The following is a 19861-nucleotide window of genomic DNA, read 5'->3' as shown; positions in this document are numbered from 1 at the left end:
TTGTAAGACAGACTTTTAGTTATGCTTTAGACGGCAGACTTTGCCTTATAAGACAGACTTTTAGTTATGCCTTAAGGCAAAGTCTGCCGCATAAGGCAGACTTTTTGCAAAAGTCTTGCCTTGCGAATTTATTTATTTATTTATTTTACTAAGCGGGGGTTCGAACCTTGAACCTCGGGATATTTTCAGCCACCTTTTTAAGCAAAGGGTAAAAATTAAAGACCAGTAATTTGAGGGACAAAAATTAAAGACCACCCCAAAAGAAGGCCAATCCGCGCAAAAAAATGATGAGGAAGCTTTCAAATCCACATATTTTTTCCTATCAATCATTCATCAGTAGAGCAAAGAATCGCCCTTTAAAATCTCATTGTTTAAAGTGAAGTGAGGGCTGAAGAAAATAGTCTAAATTTTTATAGCCATCTCATTAATTAAAATATGTGGAATTTGGGTGGGGTTTGCGAAGAACTCAATAGCATCAACAACTAATCAAATCCTCCATTATCAGATGCTATCTCTAGTACGCAAGTATATATATTAACTAGATGTTGATGTCCGTGCGAATAGGTCTAATATGGGCTAACGACAAACATAATATTAGTATGACTACATTTTCGTTCGAAGAAGTATGTACAGGAAATTATTTGGTTTCATTTCATCTCAAAGTTTTTGTTCCGTTGAAATTTTTACATTCTACTGGTCCTAACCAAAACTTTAGTAGTATAATTTAATAAAGTAACATAACTTATTATTTTATAATTATGAGCACATTCATTTCTTAAGTTGTAAAGCACAAAAAATCTAACATTCTATCTGCTTTTTACTATCGCTTAATGCTATAAATTTATTAGGTTTGCAAAGATATATATTTGCTTCTTAGATTGAATTGTATTTTATACACCAACCGTGAGTCATTATACATTATTATCTTGAAGATCAATCATTTCTTATTTACCATTCACAAATAAAAATTAGAAAGTTCAGCATATAATTCAAATGTGTACTTTATCTCAACAGATAGCAGAAAAGTTGTTAGCATGATACAATATTTGCTTCTGTTCTTCTTTCATAATTGCAATGATATATTGTTACTAAGTACTTTTATCATTTATATCAATTTACTGAAAATATTATCGTGTAGTCTCACATAATAAATGTATTTTCTTTAAAATTTAATTTAATTTCTATTAAAGTTTATGTTATATAGTTACACATCGAATTAATTTTTTGACCCATATATTTTTCTTTTATTTCAAAATTTGTTCTTATTAATGTTAATTGGTTATATAATTTCTCAAATTGCAATTATTTTATTCATTATTTTGTCAGCTTTTTAAATAAAAATTCACTTGAATCTTTGTACTTATATTACTAATAAGTTGTATGTTCAAAACACGATTAATATAATGATGTAGTTTGTGCTCCGTATTCAAAACTTTATTATATTAATGTTTGCTACGAATACAAAGTTTGCAAAAATTTATTAATACTTTTTAAAAGAGAAGACTTGTTTAAAAGGAAACTATTTTCCCCTCTTTGAGAAAAAATAATAGCAATAATTAAGCATCAATTGATAACTTGAATTTTAATTCGATTAATTTAAAGGTGTAAAATATTCTATTGTTAATGTATGTGGATTGGGCCTAAACAATACTTATTATTTTTTATCAAATTTTGATTTGGATAATTCTAAAATTAAGTCAAATTTACATTAGTTCAAATTATTAAATTAATTTTACATGTTTAAAATGAAACAATGTAGAAATTTGATTTTCTATTTAAATGAAGAACTACTATTTTTTAATTTTTGGTGAATATTCCTGGTTTAGCTCATTTTACTTGTCGTGTTGTCTTTTGCACGGTTTTTAAGCAAACGTCAATTAGAATTATAATTTGACTAATTTACTTTATTTATTATTTGATCTCCATTTAATATTATTATTTTTTATTACAAAAATTCTTTTCCTCATTTATTAGAGTAAGAATAAAAATGAAAAAGTAATTAAATTCTATCTTATTTTAAAATATAAATATTTTAAGTATATTTATATTAGTAAACATAACAAATAAATGACATGGCGGAATAGCAAATACAACAGTTAAATATCTAGATTAGATCTCAGGATAATATAAGAAAAGAAAGGAAATTGTATGGTTTGGCTACTTAACCTTTTGAAGAAAAGCAATAATATGGGGTCCACATTTTTTGTGTACAATAATTTCATTTGCTCCCACTAATGGATTGATACGCATGTGGCGATGACCCCACCATTATTGACTTAATGGGGATACTTTGGGAATTACATGCACTACAAGAAATATGATATTTAGCTACGAAAATACTAGCTACGGTGCAAAACTCGTCACTAAATGTTCACTTTTCGTGACAAAAGTTCCATTTCGTCCTTAAATACATGAGGCACATATTTTTAGTGACGAAACACAAAGATTCGTAGTAAAGTTTTGTCCCCTAAAGTTTCCCTCCAAAAAAAGCGTTGGCGCCATTTATTGAGTACTATTAGTCACGAATTTAAAGTTATTAGTGACACATTATTTTGTCATTAATGATGTACCTAATTTGTGACAAACTAATCTTCGTCCTAAAATAAGTTAAATTTTTTAGACAAAAAACTTTTGTCGCAAAAACTATGTTGATACATTAGTGACAAATTAAAATATGTAGCTAACCATTGTAAACTTTAGCCACATAATTTTATAATTAATTGTGACTTTAATTTTTTTTCACTTATAGATCAAACAATTAGTGACAATTGTATTATTTGTCTCTGTTCAACTTACAATTTAGTCACAATGCAATTTTGTCACAAAAAATATAAATTTGAAATGGCTACGACTTAAAGTTCGTAGTTGACTAGTGCAATTATTGGCTACAAAAAAATTTGTAGTTATAAAGAAAAAGATTCAGACACATCTCGATCTAAACAAAATAAACATTAGAGTTTTATCCGTCAATAGATATACCCCGCAAGCATAATTTTCTTTGAAATACTAGACCATACTACTGACAAGCAACATAGACCATATTACATAATAAAAGAGATAAAATGCCTATACACATATTTTTAACTAATATACCACTAAAATTTGGAGACGAAAACTTTTGTCGCAAAAACTATGTTGATACATTAGCGACAAATTAGAATTTGTAGTTCATCATTCCAAACTTTAGCCGCAGAATTTTATATTTAATTGTGACTTTAATTTTTATCACTAATAGTTCGAACAATGAGTGACAATTTTATTATTTGTCTCTACTCAACCTACAATTTAGTCACAACGAAATTGTCACAAAAAAAATATATAATTTTCAAATGGTGACAACTTAAATTTCATAGTTGAATAGTGCAATTATTGGCTACAAAAAATATGTAGTTATAAATTAAAAGATTAAGATACATCTCGATTTAAACAAAATTAAAATAAGAGTTTTCTCCATCAGCAATTATACACCACACAAGCATATTTTTTTTGAAATACTAGACTATACTACTGATAAGCGACATAGACCATATTATATAATAAAAGAGATAAATGCCTATACGCAGTTATTTTCTGAACTAATATACCACTGCGCAGTGAGCTTAGCAGCGAATTTTATTAATAACAAGGTTCATTACAAAAAGAAAGTAGCTGCGCTTTGCAAAAAAATAAAATTCTATAATTAACTGCAAAGATAACTTATTTTGAGAGGTAAGTATACAGATAATCCCAATCAATGACATGAAATAATCTCCATTGTCCAATTCAATCTTGTAATATGAAACCAAGAAAATCTACCTGGCCTGCCAAATACTTCCATTTCAAGTTCTAGTCTACTTTTAGCGCTACAATAAGGTGAACAAACACTTTCTTTGGTGCTTATCCTCTGTCAAACTTCCCAGTAAAGAGTATAAATCTAGCGATCTCTATAGGATGCATACTACTGCTTCCTTCGTAAATCTAGAATAACTTGTGCAGGTTACTTGGATATCTTGGTAGTGGAATACATTTTCTCGATAGTGATTCTCAAAAGCAAAGTGGAATGCAATTGTCAAGATCGAATGATGATTGTAATTGCTTCCTTCAACTTCACCAGTGGGTCGTGTCCCACCAGTTCTAGCCTCAAGAATTGAATCTAAATCCAAAGTCCGAACTGCACTGGGAGAATCCTGCATCATAAAGAGTAACAATAGTAAACTATGAGAATAAGGTAAGAAACTAATTTCGAAGCTAATAGAAAATCCAGTAAAGTCATATGTAAATGATATGCAACTATTTCCAGGAAACTATATCAATGTCCACCAACATAGCTTCACACTCCATCTGATACAAACTATTGAAACCAAGATGATTACATTTACATATCATATGTAATAGCAAAAAGAGTTGAAACACCAGCAGGTGAAAAAAAAAACTTTATGTTATCGGTTACTTTCACAGTTTCACTAGACAGGGCGCTTTAACTAAACGATGAAAATTGGCGAAGCGACTCAAATTATAGTGTCATGTGACATTCTTAATTATCCAAGGATGCTCCATGATCTTTTGAAAAGAAAACATTTTTAAAGAGTCCATCACAAGAAGTTGCAAAAAGAAAGGAAACAATCAGAAAAAAGGCGTGCAACCAGAAATTTTGCAAGTGTTTTAAAATGTAACTCTTTGACCTATATACACCAGTATTATTTTCTATATGCACTGTATGTGCTTTAACTAACCACCCTTCAGTTTATGTAGTTTCTTCTTACAGAACTAAAGCATAGACAAGTACTAATCAATTTACCTGGCTAATGAGATTCTTAGGTTCAACCGATACATCAGGTGTTGAAGGGAAGCTGAGGTCTACCTTCATAATTCTATACTACTCAAGTTAGTTTATCTTGATTTTCCAGTAACAGTTAAAAGATGATAGAAGCAGAGGAATAGTTACCTTTTGAATGTGTCGGTCTGTCTCTCGACCTCAAATGGAGGCACACTGTATAAAAACTCATAGCAGAGGATCCCTAGAGTCCAATTGTCAACCGCATAATCATGAGCTTTTTTCTCCACCATTTCCGGTGCTAGATAGTCCAGAGTTCCGCACATTGTATGTCTCTTGCTTCTTGATTGTACAGACCACCCAAAGTCTGCGATCTTCAAGCGGCCCTGCATTTCATGTGATAATCTAGTCTAGATATTTGTGGCAGTTTTCATATGCTAGGTGCTTATTAACTTTTCAAAGCACCAAAATAATCTTAAGTTCTCTAAAAGATGAAAGGCAGAAAAGGCTGTGATTAAAAGTTAGAAGTTTCTCCATTTGTAGGTTTTCAGACATAAGAAGATATACATAATTCAATCAGACAAAATCTGCAAATAACTTATGAAAGTCATCCCCCTGAAATCCGCTAAACAAGATACAAAATTCAGAAGAACTATTAACAGGTAACTGACCTTACTATTATGAGGTTACATCACAAGCCAATGTCGTCGCCATCACCTATGCTATCAGCTTCTTCGTCATTAGTCCTATTATTACCTTCATTCTCCTCATTATCACTTATGTACTCTACCATAGTGTCATCCTCTTGGTCAGAATCTTCTTCGATATAATCAACTTCAACTTCTGGTTCTGTTTGACCATCCAATTCAATTACATTTGCAGCCAAGGTAATCGGTTCAACATCATCTCTATGTAGTTTACTCAACATATCCACCGTATCATTGACAATCGAATTACTTTCAAGTGACATGTCTTGATACACATCATTATTTGTAATATGCGACTCATCACTTTCTGTCTCTGAATTTTCCTTCTCCGGGACATCATATAAGTGTCTATCTTGAAATTTGAGCACAATTCACCAATTTTCCCCCAATTTCGGGTCATCAATGTAAAATACTTGTTTTGCTTGAGTAGCTAGTACGAAAGAATCATGTTCATACCAAAATCTTTTAACACATATGCTCGTAAAATGTTAATCTTTTTGCATCCTTGTTTTCTTGCGAAGATCAAACCACTTGCATTTAAATAGAAAAACTCGATTCTCATCAACATACTCTAACTCAATGATGTCAGTTATAATACCATAAAAATCAATCAACTCATTTTCATGATAGCCTGCAACAACTATACCACAATTCTGACTTTTACGTAATTCATCGCGTCGTTGAATAAGATACCTAACACCATTTATAACACAGCCAGTATGTCTTCTTCCACGCACATCAGATTCCATTGCCAAAGGATAGAATTTCTTGATAGACATTGACTTGTCCTTATTATATAATTTCAAAATCTATGATTAAAAAAATATTGTGTTCAATTAGTAAAGAAGAAAAAGATTAAAATTTAAACATAACAACATGATTATTATCTTAAAATCACTTACTTTCCTTTTAAACCATAAAGGAAATTGTTCTCTGTGTTTCTCTTCTATATTCCCAACATCTTGTTTCACCAACTCTTCTTTATGCTCTCTGCATGTAAAAAATAAATTATTTAGAAATAGTATTAAAAAATAAAAATATCAATAGAAAAATAGAAAAATTACTCACTGAAGAAAAGATTCTGCTTCTTCGCAATTATTCAACACATACCACCGAGCCATATCAAGATCTTTCCTTGGTATGGCATAATAATCTCCATCTCCAAATGGTCTAGCACTCTTTGAAAATATGTCTAGAACAGGTTCATCTTTCTTGCTAGATCCATCATCATTTCGATCTTCACGATTAAATCTAGTTTCGATGCCGGTAAGATACATAGAGCAAAATGTCAAACATTCATCAATAATATAGCCTTCTGCAATAGAACCTTCTGCTCGTGCCTTGTTTCGCACATAACGCTTAAGCTTGCACAAGAACCTCTCAATTTTGTACATCCAACGATATTGTACTGGTCCCCCATACATAGCCTCTCGTGGTAAATGCACAGCCAAATGTACCATCCAACCGAAAAATGTTTTTCTAGAAAAATAAGTGAATTTCTACTTATTTTATCAAGTTCGGTTAGTTAGTAGAAAATATTTTTAGAAAAATACCTAGTCAAGCCCCACCCCCACCCCCACCCCCATCAATCACCTCCCCCTCCCGACCGCAACCCAACCATCACCCTCGAATGCACTCCATCTTCACCCACCCCTACCCTATACCACCACCCATGCCAACCCCACCTCACCCACACCACCGGTACACCGAACCACCCCACTCACCCCCTTCTAAATTTTCTATTTCATATATTTTATTTTACTTTTTTTAAAAAAAAATATTAAAAATGAAAAAAAAATCTTACCCACAACCACCAAACCTCAACCAAATTTAACCACGCAAAATTCCCATGTTTTATAAAAGTAAATTAACTGGGGGGGGGGGGGGGGGAGGTGGGTGTAGAAAACCAAAAAAAAAGTTTTTTTAAAAAGACATTTTTTTTGGATGGGGTGATTTTGTTTTGGGGGGGAGGGGGGGTTGGTGTAAAAAACATAAAAAAAAAAAGTCTATTTTTAAAAAAGAAAATTGATATGTTTTGAAGAGGTGTTGGGGTGTTGGGGTTGGGGGCGAGGTGGTGGGGTGGTAGAGGGGTAGTGGATGGGGGTGGTGTGCGTGGGGTGGTTGAGGTTTGGTCGGGTGTGGTGGTTGGTGGAATGTCACTAGTGGACTTGTTTTCCCTAGTTTCATTAGAGAAGTCATTTTCCTCAATTTTGAGGAACTTGTTTTCTAAAGAAAATATTTCCAACGAATATGAGAAAATTGAAAAACATTTCCCCGAAAATATTTTCCTCCATACTGAACACATCCTAAATTGTTGTTTTTGGTGTACATCCTTTAAGTTTTTACATATGGAAATATATATTAGAACTAAAATAATCTAATATTAGGAGTTATTAGTTAACGGAAGAGCATTTATATCTTTGTGATTAGTGGTGCGAAATGTAATTAACATTTTAAATTAAAGAATTCAAAAATTAATGAAATTTAATCAACCACTTTATTATAATTTAATTTTTCTAAATTTGAAAGACGGAAATATCCCTAAAATATTGATGGACATCTCCCCTTTAAAAAAATAATGAAATAATTAATGTTAATAATATATAAAAACTTAAATACATTTATAATAACTAAAAAATGCTCTGTCATATCATTAATGCCAAGAGCTCTTAAGTCTAAATTTGAAAGACGGAAATATCCCTAAAATATTGATGGACATCTCCCCTTTAAAAAATAATGAAATAATTAATGTTAATAATATATAAAAAATTAAATACATTTATAATAACTAAAAAATGGTCTGTCATATTATTAATGCCAAGAGCCGTTTTCTTTTTTGCTCTCTTTATTTATTTGTATTTATACTTATTTGGTTGGCTTCAAACTTCTAAACCTTTCCAAATTCTCTTCATCAATATGCATTGATCTTCTAGCTACTATTTTCATAGATCATATATGAAAGTATTTGTTTCCCTGTATATCTCCTTTTTCATACGGAGTATATTTTTTTAGTTAAATACCACTAAGCAAGTTTAGTATGTAATTTATTATATTAACCAAGTAATAAAAAAGAAGTGTTTCAAGCAACACATAACGAAAAGAAAAAAAAGGGGGAAAGGGCATCAGGTCATAAGACCAAAACCCTAAAATCTTGCTCAACAATTGAAGATCTAGTGCTAGGTTTGAGCACTTCTCCACTTCCTAGGTTTTTGGGTTAATCAGAAGCACTACTTCCTTCAAACTCATTGTCCTTCTAATTCCCACCAAAGAGAATTACAGAAAGCTGAAAAATGGAAAAAGAAACCGTTTTTTGGCGCTTACATTTTTTCACAATTTTGGCTCCAAAAGAATTTCAGGATAACCACCATATATATGAGAAAATAAATGAAGAAGTTACATTGGAAAGTGAAGCAGAATTTCTGCACCTGAGCAAGAAGAACAGGTATGTATCATTCCTCCTTCTTTATCTTTAAACAAGATTAAATAGATAGTTATTTGTGACAATCATATCTTGAATGATTTGTTCATTGATTATTTGTTGAATATCCATTGATCTTGCTTTATCTTTGTCTCATTTAATCAATATAGAAGCTCGAGAAAATCAATTACTGCGAGTTTTTGAAACAAAAAGACTCTAATTTACTGTGTAGACTACAGTTTCGCGTGGTGTGTATATTTACAGTTGGTGTGTGGCACATAACTAGTGAAGCATGACATTATTCAAATCATCTATTGAAATAATTTCTCCTCTGTTTTGTTCATATTGGCGTTTTCCACTCGGGTTTCGAGTGAAGGATTGATTGTGAAAACATGGTGTTAAAGCATGTGTTTGAGTCAAATAATTAGAATTCGGATGGGGTAATGGCACATTGAATCCGGATGAATTGAACTGATATCTTTTGAGATGAATATTCTGTAGGTTAACTAAATATTGTGTTGAAACCAATGGGTATTTCTTCACAAGGCTCGATATTTATCAGACCACAGCCTCTTGTTAACACTGTAGCTTATATATGTTTATGGAAAAGTTTCTGTGCCTTCAAATTTGGAAATTTCTAGCATAAATATATATCTTTGGCATGTTATACTGATTCTTCAGTATACTAGTGATGCTTCAAAAGTTCAATTAATAATACGACAAGAAGGCAGTGAACTCTTCTTAATAAATGATGTGCGTGAGACTTTCCAGCTTCATGATTTATGTTCTTTCTTGCCATAGGTTTGTTTCTTTTTTAATTTTTGTCCAGATTTTCCTCTCTGTTTTCTTCGTCTTTTGAGTTCTCTTTGAATTTTCTAATTTCGCATTTCAGTGGCTGATATAATCTTGCTGGGTTTTAATTAACCATTCAATTGGATATAGAAACAATCTCTTCATTTTCAACCTCAATTTCCCTATTTTGTGCTTGCTTTTCATTATTATTAACACATAATCAATTGAATTAAGCGTTTGGATCCTTTATCTCCCAAATGAAATACTATGTAGTAAATTCAAAGCTCCACAACTAAGTGATCTCATCTGTCAGAGTTTTCTTACTCAAATTCAAAACTCAAAATTATTGGAAATGACCACTTTATAATCTATTTGAGCTCTCCAATTTTTTAAATGATATACTTAGCTTTATGGAAAGAAAATTAGAAGAACATTTCACTTGTGGGTAGTGTAGTAAGAAAAGAACAGTCTCCTCTTTAATCTACTGCCACTAGCAGTATGAAACCTCCATTGAAAACATTAATGCTATAGTGGAATTGAATACAAAGAGTAGAAGAATTAATTGTGTGTGATTAGAACAAATTATGCTTTCTGAAAGAAATAAGAAAGTTGCTTTTGCAAGCTAAAAAACGCAAGGGCAGGCAAAACATTCTCTATCAGTAAAAAGAATCAGGATATATTTGGTTTTGTATTTTCTTTAAGTTATAAAGGGGATTCTAGCCTCTAGGAGAAGGGTGGAGGAGGAGGTATCTAAGCCATTTTAAAGGGGCATGTGGCACTAATCCAAATCTATATTGATATATACGGGAGCGTTTATAACTGGAGTAGATCCAAACCCATTGAATTGATAGTTGAATCGCGTAAACATACTTTGCACTCTCCATTACTCTTATTATGTACCATTAATAAGATTTTGTTCAGGTGTTGGTGCAAAACGCATGCCTCTTTGCTATGTGGTCCTGCGAATTTTTCTCTCAGCATATTTGTTGTTGTGTTTTGATCTTTTTTCTTCCTGCTTCGAGCTCAACATTTAGTCGATTTCAAAGGAGAAAAATGCTCCTGCGTGGAAGACTCGATGTTCGTGTTTTATATTTCCTTTTGTTTGCCGAGTAATCATTTTACTGCGGAAATTGAGGCAGTGTGGCAAGAATTATCAATCTTTGCCTAAAAAAATGCTGGTTCTTTTTTCACTTTGTGATAAATTAGTTACTTCCCCCCTCTCCTGTTTGATTTGCCTAACCATTGCGACGTGTTTTCTAACCCATTCAAAACAACATGTTTATTGGAATGTAAGAGCATCTTAGTAGGCGTTTGGCCAAAAATACCAAAAACAAATTCACCTTTTTTGGAATTTTTGAAGTTGGAGTTGGAGTTGGAGTTGTGTTTGGCCATAGTTTTTGAAATTATAGTTTTTGATGAAATATAGCTGTAAAAAGGTGAAAAAAATTTGAAAAATAAGTTTTTTGAGTTTTTGGTATTTCGGAATATTTATGGCCAAACGCCCAAAAGTGAAAAAAGTGAAAAAAAATTCCGGAAAAAAGTGAATAATTTTTATGGCCAAACAACACCTTAGTGTTTTCTGTTTCCTATACTAGTGTGCTATTCACCTCCAATTTCTTCTTTCTACAACTCAAGCTAAGGTGGCCTTATAATCAGGGACTAGAAATGAGAATATTAGTGTTAAAAAGGTTGGTCTTTGCCAAAAGAAACTGCTGTAACATAACTTTGAGTAAGATAGTAGGAGGAACCTAAAAGTTAGCAGCAGTAGTAAATGTTCGATGTTTTGCTCATTGTTTCATGTTTTGATTGTAATACTAAACCTTAATTACAATGTTGGGCCCGTGCTGGCACGGGCTCAATGATTGGTGCTTTTATATAACTATTGGTTTGTTAATCCAATGGAGTTTACATCTTATGAACATACTAAAATTAGATATTGTGTCTTGGTAGAATTTTGCAAATCAATGGCACCAGGAGGACATATCTTCAAACAAACTACACTTACAGGGAAAACTATTCGAGCTACTCAATCGCCGGATGAATCAAATAATGTTACTCCCCCTGTTAATACAGGTGATACGTTTTATTATTAATTAGAATTAAATTATTTAGTTATTGGCCAAGTTGGAATTAAAAAACATTTACCTTTGATTATTCTGCACAGGACTGTGAAATTCTTTTTGATACACAATGGAGCTTCTTTATAAGTGGAATATAGAAAATTTTAGAGCTAATAAAATCAGAATTAGGGTTGTAAATAGTGAAAGTACTAAATTTGTAATAATATTTTAGTGTGCTTATCCATCTTCTACTAGTTTAAAGTAGATCATTTAAGTGCAACTTAAAAAAATTGATATTTCATGTTATTTTTGTTTGCTCTTTCTTTTGTGTTCTTTAATTTATTCTCCTATCTTTCTTGCATTTCTGAGTTACTCGAATAATTCTTATGTTGATCTTGACTATTATTTCAGTAATTCAATCATCAACCCAAGATTTGTGAATTTAACTCATAAAGTTATTTGATGCTCTTTCAACATTTTAAAAAGAAGTGCTTCATGATATCGCCCTTTATCTTACATATTTTCTTTAAATGCAAGACATTGGATATGTTGTATGAGCAGTTGCGATTGATTTTTCTTTGTCATATAAGCTACATAAGTGAGTCTAAGAAGTTGAAAATGTTGGCATAGATCACATGTAATAGTTTCTTCATGATAACTTGTATTAGTTACACTTGTTTTATTCTTGACCGGCTCTCCTTTGCTCATCATGATATAGAAACCATCTATGTAAAGGTACCTACTCTGTCAATATGCACGATTTAAACCTTTTCCTGAATGAATAGTTGTTGTGATCTACGCCTTTGAAATCCAACGATATTTTATGTAATCTGTGAAATTTATAATCACTGGTTATGATCTGAATGATCAAAGGACATGCTATTAGCTCTCCTATATTCTTACTGTTTTGTCGATGAATTTCTTAACTTGGTGTCTGTTAAAATACAACAAAATGAAGCAAAATTTTTAGTTGTTTCTGTCTTTATCCTGTGCCATACTCATATATGGTGTTTTGAACTGACTTTTTTCCATCAGATGATTCCACTAAGATCAGGAATGGTCGTGGCAAGACTAGAGGGAAAGGTCTTGAAAGGATGAGGAAGACTATGGGAAGCAAGATGAAAATTGAGATTCCACTTGGTAAAGGGAGGCCAACTAAGCCAACTCAATTGGCAAAATTATCCAATGAACTAGGGATAATTGCCAGGAATTTTCTTTCGCTTCCAAACAAGTGGAAGGAACTCACAAGAGAGGACAAAGATGCAGCACTAATTAGGTGCCACGTAAGGATTCTATAATCTTGTAATTTTATTACATGGTAGTGATTATAGTGAGTTCTCTTCTTTCAGGTATTGCTGTTATTCATCCATCTATTTATTTGGTGAACTCATCGGCGATATCTACCTCCATTGAAATCTAGTAGTAAGTTCACTCATGTAACTGAAACAATTTTGGCCAAGAAATGGCCATAAACTGCTTCTATACAGTGCAGTTTTTGTCTTAACTGCACTGCTGATATGGAACTTTGCATGCATAGCCTCTGTGTGTGACAACTGCTGCATACATAGCCTTCCTTGTGAAAAAAACCAGTTGCATATTGATTTCTGCTCCTCTGCATATCTGCTTGCCTTGCATTATCCTCCAAATGATGTCCCAAGTTTGATCCTTTGTTGCACCATTTCTTGTTGTCTTTCCAAGCTTAGCATAATCTTGCAATGTTTTTCTCCTGAAGTTGTTGCTGCAAATCCTCCTAGGCCTAGTGAAATTCTCCTGATTTACACTTCTGATGGTATTTGCATATTTTATCTTTCAGTCTTTAGCCATATTAAAATAGTATACAACAGCTCTTCTGATTCCTTGCTTTTTCTGCTTAATAATAGCACGACTTGACCATCCTTAGCTGTATCAAAACCACTAAAACCAGTACTCTTTCCATAAATTAGCGATCTCTCAACAGGTTGAGCACATAGTACTAATACCACACACTCAGAAAGAGCCAATAAATAGATTAAGTATGGCCTTCAGTTACTATGCCTGGTGTATCACTGTAGTTGTTGTAGCAGCACCAAGTTACATAGTATTGCAATTCAAGAAAACCATTACCCTTTCCATAAATTGGCAATCCCTCAGTAGGTTGAGCACCTAGTGCTAATACCACACACTAAGAGAACGCCAACAAATATAAAAGGGATTAGCTGATATGATGATTAATTATTGTTTTAATATAAAAGTGAATTTGATTGTTTGTGTGTTTCTTCATAACATATCTGTTTTTTTTAGGAGAAGTTTGAAATTGATTTGGACGAGCATTACGTGAAAGATAGTGTTGAGGATATTTTGAAAAACAGAAGCCGACAATGGCGTTACAAGTTAAAACAGCTATTTGAAAGTGCACGTTCCGAGGAAGAAGCTCGTAAAATTGAAGTGCCAGAGTTGACCCGAGAAAATTGGAATAAGCTTTGTGACATGTGGGCTGATCCAGAGCATAAGGTAATTTATATATGTTATTCTCCTTGTTGTTTAAGTTACATATATTTATATTGTTTTTGTAGAAACGATGCGACATAAACAGGGCCAATCGAAGTAAGCTTAAAACTAATCATTTCATGGGGTCAAAAGCGTTTGTACCTGCTCGTGCTGAACTTGTAAGTTATACCATTTTTGTTCTTCTTTCTAACAATATTTTAGTTATACATCATATTAATATTTTATTTTATAGGCTGAAAATGGAGTAGAGCCTGACAGAATCGAGTTCTACAAGAGTACTCATTACTCGACTGAAAAAGGATGGTCATCTCTAGAGACTGAGACTAACTATGTAAGAAAATTATTATTTTAGTACCATAGCCATTGCATTTGTCCAGGTAAACATTCTTCAGAAGTTGTGTCGTCCTTTTTGACTTAGAAATTGAGATTAGCCTTGAGTAATTCATAATAAGTTTTTCTTGTGATTGGACTTTAAAATAATGAAAATTACACTTTACAACAGAAACAACTACTCAAATTAACTCCCGAGCGAGTTTGGTGAATTCAATTTTACCAGCGAATATTGATTTTGTTATAGTCTTCCCAGAAAACTGATTTCCAAACAAGATGTTGTTGTGTTCCCTGGTAGAATTTCTGTGTTGTGCTGCTATTTGGTAGCGTGATTTTCACTGCAATATAGTTGTATTTGCTGCTAGATTTATAACTAATTTAAATAATATTAATATTCTTATGCAGAAAAACCTAAAAGATTTGAAAGATATATATACTTCGGGAGAGCCGGGAGAGCCTTCCATGACTATTGATCAAATTATGGATACTATACTTGGTAAAAAATCGGTATACATAAAAGGTCTCGGTTATGGTCCGAAACCTGATACTACAAGAGCCACACAAAGAAGAACGACAGAGTTAGAAGACTCCCTTAGAAAGACGAAAGAGGAAGCTGCTACTGCCCAACATGATTTACAGAAACGATTAAATGTAGTGGTAGAAACCCAGCAGTCCAAGATAGAAACCTAGCAGTCCCAGGTAGAAACTCAGCAGGACCAGATACAAGCATTAAACTCTCAATTGGTTACTTTAGCAGCACGCCAAGAGGAAATGTTTAAAAAAATGCAACATTTTGTTAGCTCATCGCCATCAAGGTTAGAAATAACACTACTTTACATGATAAATTATGTTTTAGTTCTTTTATTATACATATAATAATTTGCATTTGATCCATATCCTAAAGCAACCTCTTGAATCCATAGGAAGGTCGTTAATTGTTGGAGTTCTTAGTGACAAAAAATCACATGTTTAGATTTGATTGCTGCTTCTAAGATCTGTTTTTTTTTTTTTTTTTTTTTTTTTTAAATTGTATGGTTTGTCATCGAACAATAAACATTTAGATAGGAAAGTAAGCTGAACAAAGTAAAATTGATGCAGAATGACCATTCGTATTTTCGAAACTAAAATGGAAGTTCCACTCTAGAAATGTTATCAAACATGGCTGTAAAAGCGTAACTCGCTTGTAGATTATCTTCTCTGTCAACCCCTCCATAAAAGAAAAAAATTAGAGGAAATATGTTCCTAACTCTCCCCCTTATTTTCATTGCAACTGGTGGTGTAGAAGGATCAAGGAACATTGTGGAATAAGGTACACAAGGGACATCCAAGGCTAGAAAGCAAAGGGAAGTTCGGGTGGTCTTTAGAAAACGCTTATAGCAACATAGTAGGTGTGTTGGGTTTGGTTGGGGGGGGGGGGAGAAAATAGCATGGTTTGGAGGGATAGAGTACAGGAGGTTTGACCAACAGCCATATAATACGTACTTTTAACATCATCTTGGAGTATTAGTTAGACTATCTGTCAAAAGGAAAAGAAGAAAAACAATCGTAGGCGTCGAAGGTTGGGATTAAATTCACCAGAGAAAAATGAACCCAAAAGTTGAGCTAGATCATATGGGTTTGGACAGAATACTAGCAGTGTCTAGATCAAAAGTATCTGTGATAAATGTTTTCTGCAGCTGTCCACTCAATCCAGTCTTCCAAAGGCCTATTGTTCGCGCAGCTTTGCTCTTGCAGATGAATATCAGCCACACCAGGCTGTCCAGAAATCCAAACATATACCTCCTATACAACTGTACTCATCAAAACTGGAATAAACAGTAGTACTCCTCATAAATCTAGCTAGACATTTGAAACATAAAACAAAGTTACTGCTATTAGGAGAAGATATTAGAATTATAGTATAGTAGTATGATATAGTTCCAAAGAGATAAATCCTTTTGATGATGAACTCTATTTATCTTTGGATTTGAGATTTGAATTCTTCAACTTCTACACTTTAAATCTAATCTTAATTTTCTTTTCTCTCTTTTTCGCAGGTATTAAATGTGGGAATTGAATCAAGACTGATTGCAAGCTAAGTGTCACCACATTATTAGTATTTTAAAAGAAACCTGCACTATCTGTCTTAGTTTAGGAGTAATATTTCGTATATTTCAGTTGGATTGGTACTTTGGAAGAAACTGCATTGTCTGTCTTAGTTTAGGAGTAATATTTAGTATATTTCAGTTGGATTTTCTTGTCGTTAGACATATTTTACTTTTATTTAGGAGTTTGTAATGAGATATGATCTCAGTACAATTTTAGTTGTTCTTAATTGTATGATCATGGGTGAATTGTATTATTATCTAGCATGTTTTGTTATTTTATTTTCAATTTATGCAATTCTAATTTTAAAAATTAATAACTACAAAATAATTAAACGTCATCGAATGTCTATAATTAGTGACAAAAAAAAATTGTCATTGAAGGATTAATTTTTGGCGACGACTAAACTAAATTTTTCTAGACAAATATATTTTCGTCACGAAACAAATTAGTTCGTCATAAGTTGATTACATTTAGCGACAAAAATATATTTGTCTTAGTATCCTCCTCCTTATTGGGTACGAATTAATGCTTTATGTTATGACAATTGTAATTGTCACTAATCATGACAATTTATAGTGACAATTTTTTTTTGTCAGCAAAAGCAATACTATTAGTGACGAGATGATAGATTTAACTACAAAATTGTAAGCTTTGTTTATAACAACAAATTTGTCACTAATCTCTATACATTTAGGGACGAAACATTTTTTTGTATATAAAAGGTAGTCTTTAGTGACGAAATTATATTATTTCAGCTACAAAATACATATAGCTTTTGAGACAATTGGTATCGTCACTGAACAAACTAAATAGTCAGTGACAAGATAGTTTCGTGGGTATTAGTAGCCTCTTTAGTGACAAAAACACACTATCAACTACGAAAATCTATCCTTTTTATGACAAATATGTTCGTCACAAATACTATGCATTTGGGGACGAAAGGGAGATTTTGTAGTTAATAAACTTTATTTAGTGACGAAACATTAAGTTGTCTGTGTATACTTTTAGCGACCCGCTTTTAGGGACGAATGATTGACGAAATTGTTTTCGTCACACAAGATTTTTGGTGACGAAATATGACTTATAAGTGACGAAATTATTTGTCCCTGATAATCGAATTTGTTGTAGTGATGGATATTACTTGATTTTTTTAATATGAGGTCCACATTTTTTATTTTTATATTGCTTGATTTTTTAATATGAGGTCCTTTTTTTTTATATTGTTTGATTTTTTAATATGGAATCTACTTTTTATTTTTTTATTTTACATGAGTAGGAGGTGGAGGACGATACCACCTCCAAACTCATGCTGCTACTATATAAGTTAAAATGTATGTCAACACGCATAAGTGAATTAATTAATTATTTATAAAGCTAATCTTTCAGAATGCCAACAATGATAGCTGGAACAGTACCACACTGCTAAATATACATAATTTACTAGTTAAAAACAAGTCAAAAATGTTCTGATACACAACCTGAGATCCTCCAGAGGGCATGTGCAAAAAGAAATGATAAGGAATATTACTCCTTTAAAGACTAGCCAAGTTGACATTCTTTTTTCCACTCTCTCATATTTCTTTTTCTTTTAGTTACGTAGGCCTTAGTGCAATTTATTTCTTTTTCGAATCTTAAAACATAAATATAAGAAGGAAGAGATACTGAAATTTAATAGATGAACATGACTACTCTAGAAGAAATTTCAAGAAAATAAGCAGAAATCACGGACTTGTGCTACTTCAATAAAGGCAGTGTAATTGTAACTGAAATAACAATCATTTGACTAATCTCTCTTACTCTTATTTTTCTTTCGCGAGCTTGTGCGCAATGGGCATATCTTTTTCCATTAACATCATTCTTCCGATCCTCCTTTGGAACATCTGGATTAAATGAAACAATTTTTTCTTAAAAATGCATCAAATCCAATTTACGTCCACCATATCATTACGCAAGCTTCGGCATTCCTTTACCTCACCAATACTGTAACTTCCTCTCCATGAATCTCCATCGTTCCAGTCAAATGGCAACTTCCTTATGAAGATGTCATTAAGCTTAATGTAAATGGTGCTTACGACAATATCACTGAAAAAGGAAGAATAAGGGGTGTTTTTAGAAACCTTATCGGTAGCTGAATATCTGGATTTTCCAAACACCTTACATCTACTTCTATTATCTAAGCAGAGCTACTTGCATTATTACATGGACTACAACTCGCCAAGAAACTGAACATCATTACTTTGCAGATTGAATCTGACCCTTCCCCCCCCCCCCCCCCCCCCCCGAGCCGAATACAACAAAGATTTTATTGCATATATTTTGACTAAGTATATACTTACCTAGATATACAAGATTTGAAATACAAAATATAGAAAACTAAATCAAAATCTAAGACTCAAATCTTTCCATTACTTTGCAGATTGAATCTGACCCTCCCCCCCCCCCCCCCCCAACCAACACATGTACTATGCTCTATGTTTAATATGGGGTGTAGCGGTTCTATTTTTTCCTATTCGTATTTGTAATTGCCTCATTTAAAAAGGAAAGTGTCCCAGGAAAGTACAGTTGTCAATCGTACCGCGAAAAAGAAAAAATATACTTCTATGTAATGGTACTCTAAATGGACTTATTTTTAGAGTCGCCACCTAATTTTTAGGAAATTAGGAAAACCGAGTTGAAAATGGTTCATTTAAAATAATTATTTTATGATTATTTTAAAAGAAACCTAATCTACACAGAGTCTAGGTAAGGATTCTGGTGACCCCGGGGAAGGTGTTAGGCACCCCGGTATTAAGGACCCGCTCAATTGCGGTTTACCTACGGGTTCTAATAATATGTCCATATAGATAAATTGGCTATGATAAAAATAGTTATGCTTTATATTTCCGCAGATAGAAGTTAGTCATTTATGCAAAATTCCACGTTTTTCAAGAATCAAAAGTGATAAGATTTTGCCCAAAATTTGGGCGTTAAGGGTGTTGGACTAGAACACTTAGGCTAATACCCGAAGGCTCTTAGCTCAAGTAGGACCCTACGTAAGTCCACCCAACAACGGTTTTGAAAAATAGTTAAAGTACAGGAAAATAGTTTTAGGAAAATAAGTTAAGTATATTATTATAGTCTATATAGTATTTTTTTTTTCATTTCTACCTTTTTCTAAGTTTGAATCAAGTTTTATTTTTTAGCCTAAGTCCACCAATCATGATTAATCCCACAAGTTTGAATATTG

General features: G+C 32.6%; 2 protein-coding genes across 5 annotated transcripts; one reads left to right on the top strand and one right to left on the bottom strand.

Moving 5' to 3' along the window:
* Window positions 1–5254: 5254 nt before the first annotated feature.
* On the bottom strand, window positions 5255–7301 carry LOC132642553 (uncharacterized). The gene is made up of 3 exons (XM_060359686.1): window positions 6529–7301; window positions 6363–6450; window positions 5255–6269 (listed from the first exon to the last, which is right to left on the bottom strand). Exons 1-3 carry the CDS (start codon window positions 6918–6920, stop codon window positions 5949–5951), a joined length of 801 nt encoding a protein of 266 aa, XP_060215669.1. The 5' UTR covers window positions 6921–7301; the 3' UTR covers window positions 5255–5948.
* A 793-nt stretch (window positions 7302–8094) lies between these two features.
* Window positions 8095–16908, top strand: LOC132641044 (uncharacterized). Of its 4 annotated transcripts, none has more exons than XM_060357919.1 (8): window positions 8098–8902; window positions 11621–11743; window positions 12766–13013; window positions 14011–14220; window positions 14283–14375; window positions 14450–14548; window positions 14953–15362; window positions 16584–16908. In XM_060357919.1, exons 2-7 carry the CDS (start codon window positions 11635–11637, stop codon window positions 15235–15237), a joined length of 1044 nt encoding a protein of 347 aa, XP_060213902.1. In that variant the 5' UTR covers window positions 8098–8902; window positions 11621–11634; the 3' UTR covers window positions 15238–15362; window positions 16584–16908. The 4 variants fall into 4 exon arrangements, with proteins under 4 accessions (XP_060213904.1, XP_060213902.1, XP_060213903.1 ...); XM_060357918.1 differs by lacking the exon at window positions 8098–8902 and adding an exon at window positions 9220–9679; XM_060357921.1 differs by lacking the exon at window positions 11621–11743 and having other exon boundaries at window positions 8095–8902.
* The last annotated feature ends 2953 nt before the right edge of the window (window positions 16909–19861 follow it).

This window comes from Lycium barbarum, chromosome 5, assembly GCF_019175385.1.
Source record: "Lycium barbarum isolate Lr01 chromosome 5, ASM1917538v2, whole genome shotgun sequence".
Classification (NCBI taxonomy): Eukaryota; Viridiplantae; Streptophyta; class Magnoliopsida; order Solanales; family Solanaceae; genus Lycium; species Lycium barbarum.
This window is presented reverse-complemented; position numbering and strand designations above follow the sequence as displayed.